The sequence below is a fragment of the Melanotaenia boesemani genome, chromosome 14 (assembly GCF_017639745.1).
Source record: "Melanotaenia boesemani isolate fMelBoe1 chromosome 14, fMelBoe1.pri, whole genome shotgun sequence".
NCBI lineage: Eukaryota > Metazoa > Chordata > Actinopteri > Atheriniformes > Melanotaeniidae > Melanotaenia > Melanotaenia boesemani.
Window position 1 is genome coordinate 12,456,173 of NC_055695.1, and position 26,877 is coordinate 12,483,049.

Here is a 26,877-nt window from a genome sequence, read left to right on the forward strand (position 1 = left end):
TCATCTGAATACACTTAGTTTTGCTTGCACTTTTAGAGTGAACTGAAAACAGATTTGATCTCTTTAATGTGAAATACCACATCAAGAGAAAAATGACAAACTCAAATATAAGGTGTTGTCCTGCAGGAACTAAAATGGCTTAAACGTTTGCTTTCAACTAAACCTACAATAACAAATGCAGATTAATTTTTTTTTAATCGTTTTTACTCGCTGAAAATACGCTTATCTTTCCCATACAACAAACACATGGGAAAGTGTTTTTGTTCGTTTGTTTGTTTACTTATTTGTTTGTTTTTTGTTGTTGTTTTTGCCAACACTTTGAGAAATATACAGAATCTCTAGTAATGTCAGTAACCCAATGCTTTGTATATAAAAACTACGTGTAAAATTCCAAGAACAAGAAATGCCCTCTTCACAGTTTTTGCATAGAAACTATAACTTATTTTATTCATATACTCTCTTATTAAAATATTGGAAACCTTAATTATTTCAAGATGATTACGCCCAACCCATCTCCCTTCAATTAAATGATACGTCCTACAGTAATAAACATTTTCCTTTCCGGAAAAAAAAGCTTATGAAAAGCCACCAACCTAAGGGGGGAAAAAAGTTACAGCAAATTCGAGAGGAAAACTAGCTGCAACACCATAACGGAGGTCTGCTCTGTAATTACCGCTGAGCCTAAATTACTCGAGTGCGTTAAACCATAAAAGGGAAAGTATGCATTAAATAGTGTGCTTTTTAAACCAAGTTTGCAGGGCTGATTTAAACTAAAATAAATTTTCTCAGCCCTGTTTGGTCTCGTGACAGTCTTTACGGAGACGACAGGGAAAGCTTGTCCTACAAAGGTGAAAATGAGTCAGTTTCACAAACATGCCATGACACGTCCCCTGTCTGTCCTAACGGTAGACACTGACAGGACAAGTTTGTCTACTTGGTAGTGTGAGAATATCGTACAAACGGTTTACATAGAGCAAATAAAGCAAATTCTCTCGAAGGTTACCAATGTTTGTAAAACTATAGCAGACAAGACGGACACCAATAACGTCAAAAAATGATTTCGCCTACCTCAGAGTGAAGTTCTTGAATGAACCATAAACATCTCTTCAGCTTTAGAAAATAGTGAAATCGAGACAGAATCTTCCAAACTACTAAATCAGTTCCCACTGTTGTTTACAGCGAAGTTACAATCCACTTGTCCATCTGGGAGGAAGAAGTCTACGTTGTCTCGGGAAGCAAAAGTTGAGGCCCCTCCTCGCGCTCATAATCTGGGTCCAATTAGGATACAACTGCTGCTGCCTTCAGGACACATGGGAAATGTTGATATTTCTTGTAAAGCGACCAAACAATAAGCTTTAAATATGACGTTAAAGGAGGAGGCATGTACTTCTGCCTTGAGTCATGTTTTATACCGTAATACTTGGAGATCAGCCTCAATTGATTCAGAGTCAATTACCACGGGTTGTAGCTACATTTGAAGGTCTCTCGTGCCCTCTGCCGCTCTACTTAATCTTTGCTACCCTATTTCTACAATACACACACGCACACACAAGCACACACACATATACAAACGTTCTAAAAAAAATTATAAAATAAATAAATAGAAAAATAAAAATACAAAAGGTACGTGAAAGCAGCATTTAAAAATGTAAGTAGCATTTCTTAAATTTTGTTTATTCTATTTTACCAACAGTAGACAACAGAATACAGTCACAAAGGTCTTTCAGACATGCCTGAAATATTTTCACATACAGAGTTCATTCTTTTGGGGTGTTTTGGGCTATAACTTTAATAAAAAGATGATGATACCAACAAAGGCTGTTAGGTGAATATTATGGTGAAATGATTTCCAACTTCAGAAAAAATATCTATTTTAAATCTTGAGCAAACCAGAGGAAAAAAAATTGTCACAGCTACATTTACATATATGTAATACTATGTCTGGTACACCTGGAAGCTTTGTGGAAACAGGATCAATGTCCTGGCGAAAGATTGGACTGTGTATCACACAGTCTAGTCAGAATACAATAAGCTCCTATGCTGGACTTACCAACATACAGTTACTGCTATGTCATTGTGTCAACTGATCGATTTAGATATGTTACCCATATTTTAAACATTGTAAACTATATTTCAAAAGCCTAAACTATTTAGCATGTTTGACCAAAATACACATCCAATGAAGGTGTGCATGGGCATTTGATTCTATTTTATGACAAATTTTCATTATCTATTTGAAAAGATATCACACAGATCCAACAGTTTTATGGTGATTTTTAGTCTGCAAATCCTCTAAGCTCTAAAAAGGGTTTACACAAATCACATAGCAATTTTCCACATGGATAAAGTTAAATCAGCATACAGTATTCTTAATTCTACATGAGAAACATGTTTCTGTTGGCTTGTTTTCCCTTATGTCCTCTTGGGAGATTGTGGTGACATTCCAAGCACACACAAATCCTCTCAACTTCAGCAAAAACTATAAAAGTGAAGGGACACCAAATAAAACGGGCAAATAAGAAGTACCAAATGGATGTAATAAAGATCTGTTCTCCAATGTCTGTTGTACAAGGGACCTATCAGCATCGAGCAGGACCTCAGCATTCTTTTCCCAACCCATGCAAAATGAAAACGATACATCTATATGTTTACATCTATTTTCTCTGGAATTCATATTAAATTATTATTTCCAGACTGCTTTATGAACTACAGAAGCACCAATTTCCAGCATAAGTTGCTACAGTGGTACACCCTGGCAAGAAATAAACTAGCTTTATAGCGGTGAAAACCCAGAGTTGATCCTGAAGTTACCTCGCTAAACCTCTTGCTTTGTAGAAAAGGCCCCTGCTGTGTGAAATTGTGCGAACACAGTCATATCATAAATGTTGCAGGGAACATGACCAAAGTAATGTCCAAAAGCATTTTCTTCATTAAAACGAGTCCCTGAGTTAATCCTCTACATACAACACCCTAAGCAGTCAGTGGAGATTTGTGAGTGTGTGATTTCAGGCACAACTCAAGTCAAAGAGGATAATCTTGGTTTGAATAGCAAATTCTGGAATCTTTTTTTTTATTATTATTTCTTAAGAAATATTAATTTAAAACTGTGCCCTGTGGATGATCCTGGTAAGCTTTCAATTTTGCAAATTCAAATACAGTAACTCACTAGTATCAAGAAACTATTGTTGGAATATATAACATGAATTAGCAGCATTCCATGGCAGATTGTCTTTACTTGATTTTAACAATTAGATATAAGACTTTGTTGTGATCATATAAACTTACAATACATATTTTTAGCCATACACTAAAATCTTGTAAAAGTGGTCAGCTTTTTGTGGATATGCATGCTTTCTTGACATTTCAACCATATGCATTTGGAAAATGCAGTCATGTCTTATCTATAACTGTCTTTTGCTTCTGCACTGTAGGTGGTTTGAAGCTAAAGAGTACTAATCTGGTTGTAAGGAATTTATGTGATTAGATAATGCGAAACTGTAAAATGATTTGTCTCTTTTAAAGTGGAACAATAAAAGATTACCTCAGTTCACATAACACTGATACATAGTCTGTATTGTAGGTGACTGAGCTAGCACTCAGTATGAACACTACTTGTAATTTCCTCTAGCCCTTAAAAGTTTTGGTCAACAAACCAACCTGACACCTGGCCCATTTAAACACCAGTGGTTCAGCTTAATTAACCAGACGTGTCCTGTGTCAATGCTGTAAGTTAAATGTGGGTCACAAAAGAAATGCTGACTCATGTGGTCAACCATTTTTCCTTCAGTGTGTCAACAAATAGTTTCATACAAAGACAAAGGTACTGAATACACCTTGTTTCAAGATCAGACTAGTTTTCTTTTGCTATGTGACATCACTGTTTAAGAAATGTGTATTATGTAAGCCTGTGGTTTGAGGTTTTCCCACCAAAACAGTTCCTCTAGAGCAGCTGGTTTAATTTGGAATCACTCCTGTCTGTTTCAGTTGCCAAAGCCACAAAAAACAAGTGCTACACCGGCACCAGGTCTGAGGACAGTGCCATTCAGAGATACAGTTCAGCATTTGAAAATAACAATCAGTCATGCATTTATAAACTAGACTGGTGATGTTAAGGCATTAATTTGTTGGGAAAACAAAACAAACAAACTGATAAACTGTTTCCCTGCACTGTGGTTTTCTGCATCACCAGCCCAGCACAAGCACTGGACTTTTTTGATCAAAACATTGTATACATCAGCTGACTTGTGAAAACCTTACTTGAGCTACAACATGCAAATATGACTTCTTGTGACATTTTCTGTAGTTTTCCCAGTCAGTGACTGCAAACTCAGAGTTTCCAGGAAGTCAGATGTAGTCATAACAAAACAAGCAGTGAGTCACAGAAATAAAACCTAGTCTACTGACGCTGATGAAGCACATGACAACATAATGTACTGGGAAGTTGCTTCATTTGCAGGTTTTATGTGGGTTTTCTTTCTAAAGACAGGTTATGGTAAATGTAACAGTTATTTGTAGAGATTTCTTTATTCTTTCTGTTTTCATGCTCACTTGCTGCCATTGTTTACACATCTTGTTACCAAAAACTTGAGCCCAAAAATGTCAAACGCACAATAGAAATTAGATTAAACTGGGGAGTCAGCAGCATTGGGTTGTAACAGTGTAGAGAAATACTGAAGATGAACACACAGTTCTTCTAGTGTTAAGAAATTACAGAAAGGGAGGACATTGATACATGTCTATAAGTTGTTTAAAAGTTTTTATTTTCTTTTAATAATAGGAATACCTACTTCTTCATTCTCTAGTATGCCTTTCTAAAGAGTACCTTTTAAAGAAACAGGAGCTAAAATTAAATAATTTAAGCAGAGGATGTCAAGATTTGCTGTAATAGCCCTCAAGTATAAAATTGGACCTGTAAACTGACATGTACATTTAAGCGATTATAAAAAAATAGCTGCAGATGAACTTTTTGTTTGCTCTATATAACAATGAATAGATTAATAGCTGAAATATTAATCTCTAAAAAAATTTACCACCAATTTCAGCACTACAGTAGGTACTACCTTCAAGTAGTTCACAAGGGATTTATTGGAATTAAAAAAAAAAAAAAAACATGTTTGAAGCTATTTCCAAATACATGTCTGAGCTGATTTAACATCCGAATTGCAGAGGCGGCTTCAGAGCCAGTGAATTCCTCTCATCAGCACAAATTAGTATAAGCCTGCAGTGACAAGGAGCTGATCAGTTAATCAGGGTCAGGGATCAGGGTCTTAATCATACATGAGCAAATGGATTTCAGGGCAGAACAGCCCTGGTTACACTGTAGCATATCGAGCTGGTCCAGGACAGGAGCGGAAAGGAGAAGGCCCATTAGGAAAATCTGACAGGAATATTGGGTGGTAGGAGGAAGAGGGTGAAGGTTCCATCAACGTCTGCCTTGTTTTCCGAATACGCCTCTGGTAGCGGAAGTTCAAGGGTGGACGAAGAGCCACGGGGCCACCAATTTCTTCTGAGGATGACTCAGAAGATCCTGTAATCACTTGGTGTTGTTGGGGGTGTCTAAGACATTCATCAGACTCGCTGGAAGAAGAGGTGAGTGGGACAGATGGGTTTACTGCAACTGCTGGGTCTGAGGGTACTGGCTGAGCCTTAGTGGGTGGTGGCAGGTCAGAGGGGACAGGCTGCGGTCTAATTCCTGGGTCCTGGGGGAGGATTTGGAGGGTTGGGATCATAGGATCTTGGGGGAGGTTGTGACCTTGTGGCTGCACTGGTTGGAACACATCCACATTCTGCAGACAAATGAGCAACATTGCACTGAAATTATAACTCAGCAAAGTCAAGCTGCAGCAAAAAGAATATCAGCAATGCAATATTACATTTTACACCACAGCTCTAAAAAAAAAAAAAAAAAAAAAAAAAGGCAAGCACAGAAACATAAAATTTATCATAGACATGTTCAGGCCTGGAAATCTGTTTTTACACATCCAACTCAGGTTTGCATTTTCTGTTCAATTTAGTAAAGTTTTTCCCCTTACTTGCTTCTTGATACACATTTATTAAAGTAGTTGATTTTTTTCTTGTTGTTCACCCTGTAAATTAATAGTTACATAATTCTGTCTCTTGCTTTTATCAAGAACGAAAGAACATTTGTTACAACGTAGGATTTTTTATTTATTTATTTTTTATTATTTTACATAAAAGTTCTTGTATGGAGGTGTTTGAGATATTTCCCTGATTTGGAGTATGTACCTGTATTTTAAACATCTCACAGGACACCTGAACATCAGGATTATTGTTGATGTCTCCGTGCACAGATCCTGTACAGAAACCGGCAGTCTGAGGAAAAGAAGAATGAAACATTTTATTATTTAGTTTTGGATGCAACAAAATCCTGTCAAATTTATCAAAAAAGGGAAATAATTACTGAAGTCTTTTAGTGGTGCCATTTCTAAATGAATTGAAGTTACATTAATAAAATGTTGCTTTAGTTCAGCTAATCAAAGGTATTTCAGAGTTTCTGCAACATTAATTAGCATTACATTGTCAGCATGTTTTTCAGTTGTACACTAATTAAGAAATTTACATTTACAAACACTTAGTGGCCACTTCATTATACAATCCACAGAGGTCTGCTATGAATTCTACCTCTCCAAACATTTATAATACTCTATTTTTCATGTATGAGTCTTTTTATTTGTTTGTTTTCAGGTAGAATAATGTTGTTTTCAACTTTATAGTGAACTTTCTACATTTCCCCCCTTTAGTTTACATACATAAGGCTTCAAAAGTCAATTCCAGCACCGTGGCTGTAATAATAGTCACTAAATACTGTATGGACACTTCCAACAGTATTTTCTCATTACAATATAACCATTTTTGAGAGAGAGAGAGAGAGAAAAAAAAGGGATTGCATTAATTTGTACAGATGTACAAATTAAAGTGACCACTAAGAGTGTGAGCAATATGTCTGGTTAAATACAGCTTAAGTACCTCTGTGTCAGATTTAAGTGTCAGGCGCTGGCAGGTCCCTCTCTCTGTAATTCCCTCTGGACACTCTTGGACTGTGTACTCAACAAAGATCGCCTTAACTGGCACATCCTGCAATAGAAAAATAAATAAATAAAAACAACAAAAAAGCAGATTGCACAAATATATCCACAAACACTGCATAATTTGGTGCTTCACTGTCCTATAATGGCCATCCTCCTGTCATTAGCAAAGAGTGGCAATAAAAGACTAAGCTTTAGTCCCCAAACAAACAATTTCAATCCTCATTTGCTTCCTAAACATAAACAGGAAAAGCAGTAAGGTCTGAAGTATCTTCAGTAATCCTTTGCAACCCATCTCTTTTGTTAGAATTAACTTATATTAATTAACCCACTAGTATCAGACGGCTCATGGGTGGTACGTGAGAAATAAATATGTATTTCACGCAGTCTCTCTTCCAAGTACCTCCACATGTTATACACAATTGACAAGCTGATGTAAAATGATGTATCCAGGCTACAATCATAACTGTAGATTCAGTAAACACTTATTTCTGACTAGTTGCCAATGCAGTTAATCTTTTCAGCCATATTGTACTCCAGTAGTAGATGATACTGCAACAAAAATAGTCCTGTTACAGCAGCAAGGGTCCAGTAAAAGTAGTCCAGTAAAATAGGTTGTCCACAGCATGTCTTTTATCTATAAAAACCCATTTATGGTTTAAATTGAAGGATTTAATAATGATTTTTATCTGTACTATATAAGCGTAAAATGCAACACATTATCTGCTCATGTGAACCCAGAGGTTAGTCTTGACTGCAGTTTTCCTTTCAACACATTGTTGAGCAGTGAAATCAGCCCTGGAGCTTTGTTTCTTGCATGCTTGTACCTGTGAGGCAACTCTGGTGATCTTTTTCACTCCAAGGCCTGCACCCAAAGTGGACTGCATCTTATAGGCTGCTAGCGTGATCTGGGCAGCAGCCATGGCCTCTGGGCTGTCTACGTGAAGCAGGAGCGGACATGTTGGACAGGTCTGTTGGAGCTTCTTTGGAGGATCTACATGGACCGAAAGTAATTTAGTAAACCTGTGCAGAGATTGTATGGCATCTATGACATCTGATGTGGATTATGTTCAAGCATGTGGAACCTTTGCACCTCTAAAGAACATTTTATTTGCATTGATTAGACCCTCAGTCTGAGGTACAAGGTGAAAGAGTTCAGTTTAGTGACTTGTGTAAATGATTAGAATTTAGCTGTTGAAATTTCATCAGAGACAAGGCTTAAACCACAAGAAGGATTAGAAAAATTGTGTTGGCCATAAAGTAAGAGAAAAACAAGCATACAGTTTAAAACAATGTATTGAGATCAAACTAAAATTAACAGATATAATATCATGGACAACATTTGATTTGTTGCATGTGTAACTAATGACTACTTATTTAAGTATCATTTAGCTGTGCCATTGAGTTCTTATTAATTATATTAGCTATTTGTGCATGCAGAAACTGCACAGTGAGACATGCTTATTCACTGGTACATTTTATTTTTTCCTTATTTGATACAGTAATTTACTCTTTGTTACTGCTAATTTTTGTATTATAATATTTTATCTGGAGAAATACCTGCCTTTAGATACAAATGCGTCAACCTTTTTAATACAACCAATACCCCCTGCAATCCAATGTTGTCTCCAGGACCCAGAGGTATTCAAGAGGTTAAACTGATGTGTGAAGCCATTAGCATAACTGTATTACCTGGCACTAAAGCACAGTCGTAGCTGTACAGGTAGGAATAGCCCTCTGGTGTGTGCAGAATGGTGGTGTTGCAGTTGCCAGAGATTTGCTAAAAATGATAAAATACACAAAATTAATGTTGGTTCTTGCAGATTGTGCACAATCACAACTACTTTACAATAATATTTTGAAATATTTTACCAATTATTTCCATCTTTTTAATTCATTAAAGTGAAACCGAATGTCTAAAGTTTCTGGAAAGTTTCTGGAAAACACTGTCTGGGCTTAATGATACTGTATATTGTAACATTGTTGTGAGACTTTTCTGCTTTGTTAAATTTTACAGGATTGCAGCAGAGCAAGAATCGTTGCTATGATAAAGTTTTTCATTAACATGCATTTTTTTATTTGACAGAAAGACAAATAATGCTTAACTTTTTTAAAATAACACATGGCCTACTGATTAAGAATTATTGCTCTATTGCTGATATTCTTCTTATGGGTCTATTTTAATTAAATCTGCCAATGGGAGGACCTAGGTCTTTGGAGTAAAGATGTTGTTTTTGTTCGGTCAAAATGCTGTTTTTGGTGCAAATTAAAATTAAGTTGCACGAATTATGCTCATGCAGTAAACTAAATATTAGAAAGCCTACAAATTGTATGCTTCCAAAAACCTGACTTCCCACAGTTTGCTTCTTTGAAACCTTACAATCTGTAAAAAAAAAACAACAAAAAAAAACAACTAACTCAACCATGACACTACATAAATTCCTAGTCAAGGTGCCTAAAAGTTGGAAAGTTAATTTAATAAAATCTTCTTTTACAGGGTGGGGCAAACTTTACTGCAATACAGATATGTTACAAGTAGAAATGTTTGTTTGGTTGTTTATGCATATGTGTCCTACTGTGTCCATGAATGGTCTGATGTCACAACGTTTCCATGGTTTTGGGCTGCCTGTGTGACACTTGGTCTCCAGGACATCCAGATCCAGGTAATACACATTGCCTGCTGGGCCCTGCCATTCACAGTGTAGGAGAAATCATAAAGGAAAGAGATGTAAAAACAATCATATGCTCCAGTGTTTGTGCAGGAAGTTGCAACATTATGTGAATACAAGCAGATATCTCAGGATTAGATCTGTGGGAACTGTCCAACCATCTGTTGTTCAGATATGCAATAAAGAACAATATAGAAGCTCTTTGTGTAATTCCATAAAATACTTTGTACAATACTGAGCCAAGCCATAACACTAAAAACAAATGCCAACACTTTAGTGGATGTTGAACTGAGCCTCTTAAAAGGTGATGTATCTCGCAGTCAGACCACAGTAGCTTTCAGCAGCAGACAGCATAAGTTTAATAAAGTCAGTTTGTCCCAGCAGCAATGCACCGGACTGCTCTGGACTTTATTAACAGTCACTGCTGTGGTAAAGGCCTATTATTTCATGAGGCGTGAAAGGGGGATGGCCTCTCCTTTCAGGACATAAAGCTATGTACTTTGATTTTAACGCTATATGCTTATAAAAAGTGACACGAGCTGATGGTTGCTTAGCGCAAAGTGCAGAGAACAATATTTATTGTTTTTACTCCTCAGAGGTTGCACAGTAATGTAATTGCCTTTATTTTTCTTAGCAATGATTTAATGTAAACTTGGATACAGATACCACAAAATGTCCTTGAGTTTAATTTCATTATAATTTCTGAGAGTTATCACATTGTGACAATATAACAAAGTCATATATAAGTCACAGTTTTATTTTTAGTTTTATTTATTTATTAAAAAACACAAATGTTTTCAAGTGGGGTCCTGCCGACGTCTGGCCGTGTTAGACTTGCAACAGCTGGTTTATATCAAAAGTCATATTTAAAACCAAACAGCAGGAAAAATAGCTTTTCCCACCTGATAGGAATATGAACAAATAACCCACTTTCAATGTTTTGTAGCAAACTGGGGCAGCTTTCCCATCAAGACTTTGTTTCTGTACTGACCTGAGCATGCAGGTGGACATTTGTAATACGGTTGAGGGCAAACTTATAGCCTTCAGTGCGATCCTCGTTGATGTAGGTTACAGCCAGACGTGACAGCTTCATCACTGCTTTGTCATTACATGGGATAGGAGCAAGTTCGATAGGCATCAGTACAAAATCTCCCCCGTATGCACTCAGAGTGAGTAGAGATAGCAGTAAAAAGGTGCAGATGTCCATGATGGGAAAGGTTTGAGTAAAAGCTTCCAGATAGAGCTGCATAAAAGTGAAGTTTGTTCTCTTGTGTTTGTCTTTAATCCAGGCAGTGACTTTTGGAATCAAAACAGGACAGGGATGTTGAAATGAAGCCAAGGACAAAGTGTTTTTGGTAGCAGAGATAGCTGATATTTGTGAATGAATGTGCCAGCAGTTCATTCAACCCCAGAAACATAAACGTGTGAATGTTAAAACTGTCATCCATTGTTCACGTTGCATACTGCAGATTTAAGATTGCTTAAGAGTGGGAGATCAAGAAGTGTACCATATGTGGTACCGTATGTGGTGTATTTAAGTACCTTAGATACCTGGTGACATTTCAGGGAAACCAAATACTTTGAAATGAGATCCAGTTTTTGTGCCTGTAATGTATCCTATTGACCAATAGGGGCCACTGTTTGTCTTGTATGACATACTAAGAGGAAATCCAGTTGGCAGAACTGGGTTAATGATACACCAATATCCAGTTAGTTATGTCAGCATTAGTCTTGCTTTTCTCTTAAAACTGTAACTCTGTAACTCTGAACTCGGTGATTCCTGCCTCAGAGAGAGACAGACAGAGACAGAGAGAGAGAGAGAGAGAGAGAGACAGAGAGAGAGAGAGAGACACCCACAGAGAGAGAGAGAGCAGAGACAGAGAGAGAGAGAGAGAGAGACACAGAGAGAGAGAGACACACCTACAGAGAGAGAGAGAGAGAAAGAGAGAGAGAGAAACACACCCACAGAGAGAGAGAGAGCAGAGACAGAGAGAGAGACAGAGAGAGAGAGAGACACACCTACAGAGAGAGAGAGAGAGAAAGAGAGAGAGAGAGAGAGACACCCACACAGAGAGAGAGAGAGAGAGAGAGAGAGAGAGAGAGAGAGAGAGAGTCCCAGTGACTGGATTTCCTTCACTGTGGTAATTGAGCAATGGTAATTATTTTAGCTGCTCTAAACAACTGTTTACAGAGTTGAATTATGTTAATGTTTATTAACTGGAAAGCTCATTGTTTGTCTACTTATTTTAAAGCAGTTAACTGTAGTGTTTAGGGTTCACACTATTTTAGCTGTCAGATTGGATGCACAGTTCATAACAAAGTCGATTAATGTTTGTCGATTACAGTAACTGCTATCAGTGAAAACTGTCAAACACACACATTGTTTCTGTTTAAGCCTGCTTCTTTCACACACACACATCACACACACGCAGATTTGAGTCATTAATCTATTTTCTTTTAACATTATTATTTTCTTTTTACTTACATTTATGTTGGGGAGTGGTGTCAGCTCCATGGCTTGCAGAACTCCAAATTTAGAAAAGAGGAGTAAGGGAGTAAGAAGTAGAAGAAGATGGGGAAAGAAAGCAATGCTAACTCCCAGTTTTTAAGCTATGTGGAAAGTTTACTTAAGCAAACTCCTTGTTGGCAGTAGCACACGCTAAATAGTTACTTCATGATGTTACAGTTTATCTTGAGGTTTAAATCTTTCTGAGATTTTCCTATAAACCTATTTGTTTAGATAGGCCATGTGGGGGATTTTCAGTTTGATGTTGTTTCGGGTTTAGTACACCTTAAGACACTGACAAATTCAAAATCATATTCACATAGTTCCCTTTGGAAACATCTGTCCCAGGATAATCATTTAATCCATTCTGAATATTCGCTGAACCAGGTTCAGGTCTTGCCAAAGGCTGGAGGAGGGAGACAGAGACTCACTCAGCAGAACAAATTCTACTAATATCAGAAAAAAAAGAGATCTGTCTCAGTGTTGTGTGTGTCTTTTTGTATATGTGTTTTCATATGAGAGAATGTGAACTGGTGTTTGTCTGTGTGCACATTTGACCGTGCAGAGCCATGCATTCATGTGTCAGTGTTACTGGGACCCAGTTGTGTTGCAGCAGAAAGCAGAGAGTCTGTGGGGGAGAGATAAGAACAGAGAGGCTGCTCCAAGGACTCGCTCCACCAGCAAAACGCCAGACCCAAGTAAGACAAACCTCCTTTGATGTGAGCAAGGAGTAATCTCCCCCTTCTGCTCGCTATGGAAAGATGCCATGCTGCAGTGATACCCAGGCCCAGATATGATGGGACTGTTGCTGTTCCCTTTGTACAATGATGGACCTGGGGTTAGAAAAGAGAAGAGAAGAGAAGAGAAGAGAAGAGAAGAGAAGAGAAGAGAAGAGAAGAGAAAAGAAGAGTGAATCTAAAATAATGTTTATAGTAGTTTTATTTGAGTTTTTCCTGTTGTTTTTCTGTTGTAATCTAAATACTGTTCCTCAGAAGTTCATATGTATTGTTTTAAGTTATTAAATGAATCTACTACGGTCTGAAATACTGCTTTATAGACTGCTACCCAACTTTAGGAACACATCTCTTGTCAACTGAAGGGGGAATCAAAACATTTCTTTATCTTCTACCTTGCTTTTATATATCTCACTCTAAGTATTCACATTTAGTCTTATTATTTTCTCCATCCTGCAGAGATTCCTGTGAATGAATAGAATCAAATTACTGGATGATAGCTAGTTTCTATATCTGTAGAAAATCATCCTATTTATTTTAATCTCAAAAGCTTCCATTCACAGTCTTAGTCTTCTTCTTTTGCATTACATCTCCTGCTCTCTTCTCACTCTTTCTTTCATGTGATGCTGCTTGTATTCCTCTTATCTTATTGGTCACAGTCTGCTCTGGCAAATGATAAAGAGGGACAATTCCCTTATCAAATTGGTTTTAAACTTTTTTCCCCTTAGAAAGACCTTTTTCTAACACTATCTTTGGCCAAAATTTTGGACATTCATGCTATACACATTAATTTTTTGTTATAACTGGTCAAGCTACAAGCTCATTTTGCAAAGCTCTCAGAGCTTAATGGCATTCTCCACAGCAGTGCTTACAAATCCCTGTCATTTTCCCTGGATAAAGCTTTAGAATCTCAATTTTCCTGTCATGTATTCATGTCCTCTTTTTGCAGCAAACATACATGAGAAAAGTATATCAGTGGCAAAGTATAATGTTAAATGAGAAGTTTCATGTTTTCTGTCTACGACAAAAGTTGCCTGCATTTCATTAGCAGATAAAAAGGAAGAAAGTTAATCTACATTTTACTGTTAGTTCTTAGTTTTACTTTGCTATGATTTCTGCTTTTTAAAAAATATATTTTTCAGTTATTTGACTATTGGACTGCAATCATTTGGTACTGAATGTTGCTCTGTAGATGCAACAAGCCTCATCTCACGCTCTTCAAACCAAACTCACTCTTTATTCTTCTTGGAAGAATTAATGAAAGTTTAATCTTTTTTACTTGATGTAGTTATACCATTAATTTAAAAATATATCTTTTCCAGTTATTTTCCACATTATCATTTTTGATGAATGCAAAATCACGTCCAAGTTATTTAGGGCTGTGGAATAATAATTAATAATAATTTATTTATTATTATTAATAAGGAAAATACAATTATTTCTGTGTAATTAGCTTCAAAGGTTTCAAGCAACAATCCTTCAGTGTGCTGGTGTATGTTGACATGATTTCACATAATGTCTGAAGATTTGTCTGCTGCAGCCATGTTGCAGATCTACAATTCTGTCACATCCCACAGGAGACCGGGGAAGCCACTGAAATACATTGTTGTGTTCATGAAAGTAATTTGGGACAACTTCTGTTTTGGGACATGGTGCATTAACATGCAAGAAGTAGCTGTTTGTTGGTAAATTGTGACCATAAAGGGATGCACATGGTGGCATTGAACAAAAACTCATTGGCACTAAAGGGCCCATTGAAGTGTCATTAAAGCATTGGCCACATTACACTACCAGCACCAGCACCAGTCTGCACTCTGGAGGGCTGCTCAGGACAGGGGATGAACTAAATCCTAGCTTATCATCTGCAGCCTGAGCAGAAGCTGAGATCCATCAGAACAGGCTGCATTTCTCCAATTTAGTTTGGATGAGTCTGAGCATAATTCCAGTTTCAGATTCATGTTATTGCAGAAAGGGGTGGAACTTGACGTGGTTGGTTGCATCTGTAGCCACAAGGTTCAGCGTGCTTTGCAGTGCAAGATTATTTGTTGCCTAGACCAGGTACCTGAGGTACAGTAGCTTCTCTATCAAGGCCAGTCTCACTAGAAAAATGTGATATATTTGTTTTTCCACATGTCTAAGCTATGTTATTATCCCAATGAAAGCCCAAAATTGTTGCTTTTTTGTGTAAGGAGGGGTTAAGGTGGCTTGTGGCAAACCATTAACCAGGTATTTATGAATGTTTAAGCATGGCCAGTTGTGGGACTTATAAGTAGTGCATTGTGACATTTGTGACAGTTTTATGTAATGCAGAACTTTAGCGTGTTACATACACAGTGAAGCACAGATTTTTTTAGCCTTGAAAGTGAGCAATTTTATAATTTTGCATAACAGTTTAATGTAATGCAAAAGAGAGGTGTGTTATGACTTCAAAAAGCAGAGAGAAATTTTACACATTTTGAATCCCAGAAGGAAGTAAGTCTACAGTGAGAAACTGATTTATTTTACACAGAGGACCAAAGTACAGTTGCTATCACAGACTCTGGAATGAGATTGCATTTCTCTGTCAGCTTCAACCATCTGTCCATCCATTTTCTATACCCACTTAATCCAATTCAGGAGCTTCAACCAGTCTGGGTATTATTTTCTAAACTCCCTGATTAACAGATTGTTTTTAATCTGTGAGAGATGGAAAAAAATCTAATAGCAGCGACCAAGCTCTCTTGGTGCCTAAACCTAAGGCCTCTTCTTGACCAATCCTACTTTTGAGCAAGAACAAAAAGCGGAAAATAAAAACCTCACAACAGCATCATACCAATGTTAAAGGTAAAACATCAAAACCTTCACACTACACTCATACCTTGGTCTCTAAAATAAAGGCTTCTGACTTATTCCACTAACTGACTAATTCCATTAACCTCCTAACGCAAACTTAATTGCTAATTGATAGGGCACGTGTTCAAGCAAGTTAGTAGAGCTTTTGCTGGGAAGTATTACAATTCCTCTCCTCCTAAAACTCATAAAACTGAGCTGACAGGCACTAAAATTGACCCTCATTTCACTGTATGCATTTCGTACCAACATCAGTTGATGCAGCTAAAATGTTTCTGCAGTATTTTGTTGAGCAGAGTTTGCAGCTAAAATCAGGTTTGATGGCATTATGTGAGGCGCGAATGTGCTGCATGGCCATTCAAGAAAAGCACAGAAAATCTCCAGTTTGACTTGCAGGAGAAAAAGATATGGGAACATTGCTATGTCAGGGTGTATAATAGAAACCCAGCCCTGGAATGATGACGCACAGTATGAGAGAGCAGCTCCATCACAGAATGTGATTGAAGTGCCACGTGTGGTATTTCAAACTCTGGCACTCATGATGCATTGCCCACTCCTCAGTTCACCTCCTCGGCAAGCTGTGCAAAGAGCAAAGATGTATCACAGCCAGTCACCTGCTACTCTCTTCCCAGTTGGACAAACACACACACACACACACACACACATACAAACAAAAAAAGCAAGACTTGGCGTTTTATAATTTGGCTGTTTGGGAAATGTCATAACCTTCACTTGTAATTTAAATCCCATTTGTGTGTTTGGGCATATGTTCATACGTTTTTGCTGAATATATTAAAATGTGTTTGTTTGAACAAGAAGCGCACTGTTTGAAAACCTGTGAGCAGGTTGTTGTATACTTTGTGTATGTTTGCACTCATTTTTGTGTGGGTTTTTCCTGCATGTGTGTATGTGACTGAGAGAAAACGAGTGGGGTTAGAGAGAAGTCACTGAGTCAATGTCTGACCTTGTTTAACCGACTTGGAATCAAACACATGACAGCTAAAACTTTTTCATCCCTAAAGCCTATTTGTACACTCATCTAGGCCTCTTTGATGTTGGAACTTAAAAGCACCACTAACTCACCCCTGGAGGAAGAGCCTGGCACACAGAGGAGACAGTGGATGTCTCAGTCTGTGCATAGAAGTGCATGTGTTTGCATCTGTTAAAAGTTTATGTGTGAAAATATAAGCATGTGCTGGTGTTCATGCATATAAATGTGTCTTTGTGTCAGCACTCAGCATCCATGTTTAGGTACATGATGACAAACTATTTTTAAACTTTCATGTTTTTCAGCCTTTTTATGTTTTGTCCATCTGCTCTGTTGTCTGGAGTCTCTGTTATAAGGTGATGTTTTAATAAACCTTCAAACTACATGAATTTCTCAGGGCATATTATTCTCCAACTCTTTAATATTTTTTGTTCTGCAGTTTTTCAAATTGTTCAGTATCTGGGACTATGCTATCAACAAAGCACTGATCTGCTTGTTTTCACTGTTCTCCATCAATCTGCTGTATACACTACCAGCATGGTCTGTGCTTGGCAGCACTCCATTTCAATTATCTTTCATTCTCACTTTCTCCAAAGTAATCTTTTAATCTCACTGCTATCCACTACAGTCTCAGCGCAGTCTTTGAAAATCACTTAGCATTTTTTCCACTCTCTTTAATGTTCATCAAATATTGGATTTTTCTTTTCTGCTGAATAGATGCCTCATTTGAGCCCAACACTGTCCTGGTGCTAGCAGAGTGTTTTTTTATTAATAATATTGTGTGATTTTTTTAAAAACACCACTTTACTGTTCTTCATCTTTTCACTGATATTATTGAACACTGGTTCAACTTTGACCAGCTTTCGCTTTAAAAAAGCAGTTTCTTTGCCAGGTCTTGTATGATGGATTTCCTTGATTTTATGTTTGTTTTTTAATTTTTTGTTTACATTCGTATTCATCTGATGATGCAGTAAGAGAAATAAGAAACTAGATTCTCAGTGGTGAACTGTAATATTGAGGAGTGTTTACCATCTATTATAAATTAAAAGAGCTAAGAATAAACCAAATGTTAATTGTCTTGACTGAGTTAGAGTTCCCTTTTGGCAGCATATCAAAGGTATTATATTAGCCTTGAGTTATCTCAGGTGGTGGATAGAACAATTAAAGGTACCACCGTGCAGAAAAAGGACTCAAGATTTTCATTGCATGCATCAATCCTCTTTCTGTTACTGCTGATCTACTGGGACAAGGTCCTTTATGTGTAAATTGTAAAAGCAACAACTATAATTTTTTTGCAGAAAACAACATTTTTTAACATACAAATCCATCAAATTGTGTAATTAACCTTTTCCACATATGTAACAGATGGATAAGAGACAATGGTCGACACTGAATACGCAGGTAAAGTGTTGTGGGTATGTCTAAAATAAACCATGACTAACTTCATAATGATAGTGACCTATTTAATGTCCTACTGACAGACTATTGTACCTTTAATAGATTAAGTCGTAAATATTTATGCGACTTTACCTTCCAGTTCTGTGTCAGATGTGCTTTTTGATACAGAGGTTGAAAACTGATAAGACCAGCTTATGATGTTTTTCTTGACAGCTGCTAGTCCTTAATTGTAATAATAAATAATAATAAATTTTATCTTAGGGTACCTTTCAATGCACTCAAGGACACAGAAACAATTTAATCCCAAAAAGCAATAAGCAAGTACACCAAATACAATGAAAATAGAGTAAAAACAAATTAAATGGACAAAAAAAATGTTGAAGGACCAAGAGATGGGGAAGAAAACGGGAAGTAAACGGAGTAAGCCATTTTAAACAGATGAGTCTTGAGTTTGATCCTGGACAGAGAAAAAGAGTTGATTTTCCTAAAGTCAGATAGTTGGGGAGCAGAACAGCTGAATGGTAACCGAAATGGAAGACAAACTTGTTAGCCTTACGCGCTTTATCTGCTAATCCCTGTGTGTTTCCAGGCCGGCAAACATGATCGTGGATCATTCAGCTTGCCAGTTTACATTGAAATGGAGGACCATCCATACTCTTTTCCTCGCGAGACGGAGAAAAAAATAGCAAAGAAAAGAAAAAGAAGTAATAATTAGGGGAAAACAAGAGTGTACATTGGTGGAGCGTTTACCAGATGGAGGCAACTGATAAAGGAGAGGGACTTCAAAACTGATGCGAAGGTTACAGGTTTTCTGCTGGATTGGTGAGTTAATTCAATCTAACAATGAAGTTTATTTTGGCGTTATGTTAGAAACAGGGCAGGGTAGTCCAGCAACTACTTTATCCTCCCGTTTAAGTCAGATCATTTACTGTTACTTGCAATATAAAATGGCAGAAATGGCTAATTTGATAGTTAGCCTACAGTAGAAAAGCTCTGCTGCAACCGTTTTCAGTTGTTACTCTTCACAAATCCATCAAATTGTGTAATTAACCTTTTCCACATATGTAACAGATGGATAAGAGACACAGAAGAGTAACAACCTCCCACCTCCCTTGATAAATCAGCTGAAATACGATTTCACATGATAACATTAGCTATTAGCAGTAGCTTGGTACCAAATACATGAAGGGCATGCTTGTAACTTATCGGCACAAAAAAAATAAACAAAAAAACAGAATTATGTATCGTTCTGTACCTCATCACCTGACAGGACTCTCAAACTTGTGCAAGATGTTGATATTTTCACATTTATGATTCTCCGCGGCTTCTTTAGTTGTAGTAATGAGCTTAAAAGGTGAGGTTGCAGAGAGGACTACTCGGTTGCTTGCAATATTTTAGTGCACCACTAGATGGGAGTAATTCTTACACACTGGGGCTTTAAGGGGATTGCTGGAGATGTGTAGTCAACTGTTGCCACACTCACTGGTTATGCCACTGTGGTTATGCAACCTCATGTATGTGCGGTACCTTAGTGCTTAAGGGTGAGAAGTTGAATATTCAAAAATGAAAGTTTAAAGTTTAAAATATTGTTTACTTGTCATATTTCAATTTGAGCTTGCAAATTTCAACAGGTTCAAAATTATGCGCATACACACAAAAACGACTAAAAGCACGAGCGTTAAAGAATACAGACTTTCTTCACTTCTTTCAGCCTCTCTGTTATGTCAGCTGGATTGGTCCTGGTTTGATGTTTGCATGAAGATAGCTGGTTTGGGTAAAATAGAAATTCAGCTCCCTGCACCACTCCCACGCCGTCTGTCTCCAATTCTGACTACTCCTCTTTGCTTGGCTGCTTCTGACCAGCTATCTGCCTGATTGCATTCCCTTTCCCTCCCTTTCTGCCCATCAGATCAGTGTTACTCACAGCCAGAGAGGGAGGATGTGTGAAAAGCTCATGCAGAGAGAGCAACCCCAGGAAATGCCAGCCAAAGAATGACTGAAACAAGGAAAGTGTGTCTGCGTATGTGTGCATGACTATGTGCATGTGAAAGAGTTAAAGCACTTTTTTGTGTGAAGTTATGTGTATGTGTGTTTGTGTGTGTGGTGGTGGTGTGGGGGGTTTGGGAGGGGTAACATCCTATTCCACTTCCTCCATTTTTCTCTCTGTCTGATCTGTGTCACTCGAATGGACAGAATCCTGACAGTGTTCTAATGTATGGCAGGAATATCAAAACTCTGTTCTTCTGGCCAAAATAGAACTGCTATAAATATGCTGCTGCATTTACACGCTTGTATGGATTAAAATGCACAGTCTCCAGATTAGAACACATTTCAATTTAAGTACAACAGTTGCACATAATGTTTCATGAAATCTGTTTCAAAATGTGTGAGCATTTCTGCCAAGATATTACTGAAGTATTTGTCCCAAGTCAGGAAGCACATGAGCAGCATGAGGAACAAGGTGATGGAATCCTTTCCACACTTTAATCATGGATGTTTAACCTCCTCTGTCATTGATATTAAGCATTAATGGCTTAAAAACTGTCCTACACACACCCCTGTATGTGCTGCAAAGACTAGGTTTTGCAGCTTTATGAAGGGGGCGTATCAAACAAACATAATCCTTGAAAATCTAAATAATTCCCAGGTTGCTGGTATGGGTTATACCAAACATAGAGGAAGGAACAAAATGACAGCTGTAACGTAATTAATAAAAATAATTCAATGGACAATATGTACACATACTTTTTCTCTACTTTATTGTGGTTCATCATTTAAATGATTAATTTTACATTCCCTAAATAATAATAAAGATACTTGGTTGATTGGTTTACATTTCAGTCAAACATAAGATTAGTAGATTCATTCATGTTTTCATCTTTATTTTAAATGAATTTACTTAATCTTGATTTTGTCAAATTTGTTTGTAAAAGAACAAACAAGTCATATTTGGCTCATGTTTTTTCAATTAAATGCTAAGACCTTTGTATGTCTATGGTTCAGAGAAGCTACAGTTTTAAACTTGAGTGCACTCTAGTAAATATTTTAGAATCTGGAAACATGACACACTCTTGCACAGACATTACATATTGATTTTTAATTGATATTTCACCTGTAAGTTTAAACTCTTCAGCTGAAAGGATTTCTATAGTTTTAAAAAGGGGCTTTGTGGAGCATGTTGCAAAATGTAGGCTGGCCCATCAAACAGGGATCACAGGTGAAGATGTGGGACTGGTGCATTATTTACAGCATTGTAATGAGCTGAAGCCATTGTGTTTCTGCATGTATGATTATGCATGAATATAATAATACAATACTGAACTGTGTTGGTGCCTCCCACTGTGCTGCCAGTCCCTGTGGTTCCACATCTGGCTGGAGCTTTGAAGTGGCAGGTGTGCCATCTACATGCCACACACACACACACATACACATTAAAACATTTCCAGTGCCGTATTTGTGAAATGAGAGGGAACATCATAGGTCTTTGCTGGCGAGTACAAAGGAAATAAAGGTTGTCTTTTTAGTGTTCAGAGACTGTTTTTGAGATAGCATAATCAGATTCACACAATATAGGTTTTGTGTGGCTTTAAGGGACAAAAGAAAACAAGAAGAAAACCCACATATTTATGTGCCGTTAGCCTTCTGGGATGAGCGATGACTGGAGTCTCGCTTTTAAAGTAAAGGAGATTTGATTGAATGGGATCTTGTCTCTCAGTGGTGCATCCAAATTGTAATTCATATGAAAAGATTGTACTTAAACATGTGGAAAAGTGTCTTGAAAAGATGTTGCACAAGAGCTAAAGCCTCTGCAGAATAAGCACAAGAATAACTGAAAGACATATCTTATTTTGTTGTGTCATTATTCCACACAGGCACACATTTCAATGTGCATGAATTGTTTTGAATGCTGTACTAAGAAAAAAAAAAAAAAAAGAAAAAAATTGAGGAAACTTTGAATTCTCTGTAGATGCATGGAAATCATCCTTTAGAAGATTTTGTTTTGTTGAATTAACACATTTCTGACACATTGTTTGTGATTTTGTTCTTTTTGTTTCTGCTTTTAGAGCCATGGGAGAACACAATAACAAATAACAAACTTTACGACTAGAATTTTGGAGGCTTTTCAGCAATCAGGGGCCTGGATTTAAACTTACAAATATTAAAGAAGACCAACAGCAAGACATACTTTGTCATATATTGTTAGATTGCAAATATGGTGTATTTTACCTGATAGGTCCTTGTTTGAACTCTTTATACATATATATATTACGTTAACAATGACTGGGTAAGTGAGTTTTCAGACCTTATTATCAGTATTATGCTTAATCTTCAGGCCACATTAACTTAAATGTTTACAGTTTACAGAGTTTAACACAAAACCACAAAACATAAAACATAGCCATGTGTGTGTGTGTACATACTGTATAATAATCTTTTGGCCTGTCTTTTTGAAACAATGAGCTCTGGCCTCTACTCTTTCTACTCTTTAGGTATCCTGTGTTGTGCTGGATGTAATTACTGTAACACAATTCTTTTAGTGAAATCTTTTAGTATTTTCTGGGCTAAACGAATGCACAAAAACTGATAAATGTGAATGTTAAGAAGGTGCATGCCATGTCTGTCAAGAGCCAGAGCAAGTAATCTAATGTTTTTTTTCCAGTGGGATATCAAGGCATGCCAAAGAACATAGGTCAGTACTTTCAGCAGCTTTCTGTTATGGTGCATTGTGGCAATTCTTTCTGGGATCCTACCGCATATCAGGAAGTGATGAATAAAATGACCACTGTGTGAACAGTTATATTGTAATCCTGATCCTGATCACACACAACACATGGAGGAACCAACTCAGAAACAGCTTTAAAAATAACCCCAGTCTAATTAGCTTTCTGCTTTTTGTGGGAGTGTGTGTGTGCATGTGAGGGCAGGATAGGGTTTCAGCGACAGAGTAATTAAGAGAAAAAAGTCTTTGATCTTAATGAGGTTTTTCTACTCTTGTCAGGAAGTGAGGGGATGTGTACATATGTGAGAAAGACTGTTTGTGTTCATACTCACTGCAGCCTAAAACAAAAACTCCAAAATAACCTCCACTGAAATGAAGAGTAAGCTCCACTTCTATTTAAAACAGCAGGGAACTTTAACTCATCTGTTCTGTTGACTTTCTGGGTTTTCTTTTCTTTTGGTCAAAGTGTGCATGTCACTTCATTGAAAGGAATTTAGGTCATACTGGAGTGGATATATATATATATATATATATTGCAAGAGTGTTTCTCCTCAACTTCATGACTAATTGACTGAAAGATCATTTGAATGCTGAAAAGAGGCAGCAGGAGTCCACTCAATTCACTGGTGGGATGGATGCATCTAAACAACACCAACAAACATGGCCCACAAACACTCTAGAGGGGTTGCTGCTTTGAGAGCATCATTACTGACTGTGTGTTGTCTGTGAAATCAAAGTAGCGTCCTTGCCTTTGATAAAAGAGCCTGGTGCCGACCAGAGTGGGAATGTGTTGCCGGGTTACTCAATGATGCATTCTTGTTTCTGGTCATGTGAAAGAAATGAGAGCAAGAAACAGAATTAAACATAGAGAACGGATTATTGTCCTGCTGATGATAAGCAAAGCTTTACTATCAAACAGAATAGAGTAAGACAAATCAAGCTGAATTAAACAACTCTGTAGTAGAAAAGTTCTGTATCATTTATTTATAATCTATGCTATCACAACTCAGCCTCTGAGATATTTGTGGTACTGAAAAATCTTTGTACATTTATCCTTTTTGACTTTGGCTGGTCGGAGGAAGCCAGAGCACTCACACATGGACAATGAGAACAAGCAAAGTAAGCATTCAAACAGGCATCTGCACCACATCTGAATTCTACCCACCACTCCCTTGCTGTGTGTGCTAACCAACATACCAATGAACTGTTCATTCAATATGTCTGGGAAATAAAAAGCATCACACACTGGTGAAATACAGTATGTGACAATAGTGTGTACAATAACTGATACTTGGAAAAAGTCTAACTAAGTCTTCAGTGGTAGAAAATCAATCAATAAATAAATAAAAGCAACGAATTTACCAAAAATATTGAAGCCGTAGTTTGAACTTGGCATTTAAAACATACTTTCAGCTTTAATTTAACTGTATTCAGATTCACGTTAGAGTAAGTAGTTAAGAATAACAGCTCTTTGATTTGTTGACTCAAACTGAATCCAAATGTAACTGGGCACATCTTTTAAAAGCTGTTGAATGAAGAGACTTGGCAGAAAACAAATTTCAAGTCCGATCTTTGCCTTTCCATGTTGTCGTGCAATACAAACATTGCTGTCAAGAAGCCTAAGAATGCAAAGAAAAGGAGAAAAGTGTCCAAATCTAACAGCTTGCTGAGGTAAAAAAGGAGAAGAAGGAGCAAAAAATGTGATGTGGAAAGACTATTTAGCTTCCATGAAACCGGCATCTCTTCATCTTTGGCTGCAAGTCAGATCAAACTTTACCAGAATGATAGAAAGATAAAAGTATGAGAAATTTTTAGAGCAGCTAATGAACCTCATCTGTACCTACGACAATTTGAAGTCATGGGTACAAAAGCATTGCCTAAATGGTACTGTGCCTTGTGTTAGTGTTTGCTGATGTTGTGGCAGAAGACAGAAACAGTCATGTGAATTCTGAGATGTATAGTCTTGTCAGATGCTTCTGTACTAATTTGAACTGGTACAGATAGAAAATGAGGGAAAGAAGAGGAATATACTACAAAATATGAGCCCAAGAGACCTGCATTTCAATATATGAAGGTAAAACTTCAAGCTGAAAGACCCTTAAATGACATTTGGAGACAGCTGCTTACAGGTGACATCCTGGTTGTTCAACCACAAGTTTTATCCGGTCATGTGAACAAAAAGCCTGCAGTTGGTGTAGCGAAAAAAATAATCCTGAAGATATGGTCTCAGGATTGCCATTTTGCCAACCTCTGAAGACACTCATGTTAACGTGCTTTACTCAATAGCAGAAATGAACAAACATGAACAGAATGACACAGCAAGCTATTTTGAATGATACAGTAGTCAGTTCTATCATTATGACTGCTACATGGTGGAATTATATAATTCAATCTTTACTGTAAATAGTACTGAAGGTAAGTTCTTCACAAAGGTAAGCATTGTAACAATAAAAATGAGGTATTTTTGACCCTTTGATTCTCTGTGAAATCTATTCCTTACATGTGATATGATGGCCAAAACAGTATTTCAAAAATACGTTGGGAACATCATTCATCTTTTATAAGTTTATGGGCCATTGCTGCATTTTAAAACTAAGAAGCTTTCACTGTTAAGGTCTCTGTGTGGGGATGTAAGATAGCCCACAAAGTTATTAAATTCTCCAATTTCTGTTAAATAAATGTCCTTTCTTGAAGACTTACACAGACACACACAGCATTGCTTCCACAAACTTGTTAAATTCATCATACTGCTTTGTGAATTGCAGAGATGTCACTGAACAATTATTTCTCTCTTCCCAGAAACGTGACCTTTTTAAAGTGCTATCTGCTTCCTGTTTGTGGGACTCAGACGATAGGAGTCCTAATCAAACTAGAGCGTTTGGTCCAGGCCACTACTGACAGCTTCAGATGATTTCTCATTACTGAGCTGGCATTTAGCATTTAGTCATTATAACATTCTGTTTCACTCTTGTCTGCTGACTCAGAGTACAGTCCGTACCCTCTACTCTAAAGCACACCCAAACACGCTCAGCAGTGGGACATAAACAAGGCTTGAAAATATTTAATGGATCGGTAAAAGCTGACTAAAAGAGTGATTAAGGGTGATGGAGAGAAATACACAAAATACTAAAGCAATTATTTCTTTTTTGAACCCCTTTTGTGTGTTTTTCTTCCTCCATTTGCCTGCTTAATTTGTTGTATTAGTGCCTTGTGGCTCTTGTGGTTTTTAATATTCATGCAAGCACACAAACACATACACTGATGAGAAATATCATCATATTCCTCCAATAACCCTCTTTTCATACAGAAAACATTGTGATCAACAAAACTGTTATTTCATGTTGAGCAGCCAAACTTGTATGGATGAGAAACAAACTTTTCAAAAGTCAAACAAAGACTTAACATCAACTGAATCCACCTAAATCAATGAACTTTCAGCAGCCAATCAATTCTAACTCTTCTTCTTACCCCATCACTGTGATTTTGTTTCATGATCAATGTCCTGTGAAGAATGGCCTGGAAACTGATTACAACCATTCAGAGACTCCCAGTTCTCTTCTGTGTTGATTTGAAATGATACAAGGAGAACGGCTAGATCAATCATGGAGGTCAGTGTTAGAGGACAATTCAAGCATGGCTTTTCTTATTTCCTTTCTCATGTCCTCCAGCTTTTCATCTTGTACACAATTTTCTGGGGCTCACTATGCACTCCCAACTACGGACATAACTACTTCCCTTTATAATATTTTAAAGTTTTAATAATTGTAGCCTGTTATTTTTTTAGCTGAGCGGAAGAATTTCTCCTCTTGAGAATAATTCATTATAGTCTTCCAAAAGTGTAAGTTCAAACACAATCACCCAAAAACAAATAGACTTATGATCATAGATGCAAAAGACTGAGAACACCTTTGATCTCCTGTTAGCCTCTTTGCATGGACATAGTTATGAAATTACTTTTGGACACTAGAAATGTATTCTCTGTCAATC

The 26,877-nt window shown here is 37.2% G+C and overlaps 2 protein-coding genes across 4 annotated transcripts in view; both read right to left on the reverse strand.

Annotated features, from left to right (window-relative positions):
• LOC121653511 (G-protein-signaling modulator 2-like) overlaps positions 1-1,310 on the reverse strand; it is a 28,802-nt gene extending 27,492 nt beyond the window's left edge. For all 3 annotated transcript variants that reach the window (XM_042007052.1, XM_042007051.1, XM_042007050.1), the window contains exon 1: positions 1,069-1,310. The gene's annotated coding sequence lies outside the window, so the exon portion shown is untranslated. The remainder of the gene's footprint in view (positions 1-1,068) is intronic.
• A 1,335-nt stretch (positions 1,311-2,645) lies between these two features.
• On the reverse strand, positions 2,646-10,989 carry si:ch211-262h13.5 (uncharacterized protein LOC571127 homolog). The gene is made up of 7 exons (XM_042007055.1): positions 10,707-10,989; positions 9,623-9,733; positions 8,739-8,826; positions 7,874-8,040; positions 6,988-7,095; positions 6,247-6,333; positions 2,646-5,786 (listed from the first exon to the last, which is right to left on the reverse strand). The coding sequence occupies exons 1-7, from the start codon at positions 10,962-10,964 to the stop codon at positions 5,313-5,315; spliced, it is 1,293 nt and encodes a 430-aa protein (XP_041862989.1). The 5' UTR covers positions 10,965-10,989; the 3' UTR covers positions 2,646-5,312.
• Between the last annotated feature and the right edge of the window lie 15,888 nt (positions 10,990-26,877).

Bases quoted from the DNA above. Each gene is read 5' to 3' on its own strand.
- si:ch211-262h13.5 (XM_042007055.1), bottom strand. From the start codon at position 10,964: ATGCAGCTCTATCTGGAAGCTTTTACTCAAACCTTTCCCATCATGGAC. The intron at 7,096-7,873 runs GTACAAGCATGC...TTTCTATTGCAG, and splicing joins TCACCAGAGTTGCCTCACAG to GATGTGCCAGTTAAGGCGAT. The intron at 6,334-6,987 runs GTACTTAAGCTG...TCTTTTCCTCAG, and splicing joins CACTTAAATCTGACACAGAG to ACTGCCGGTTTCTGTACAGG.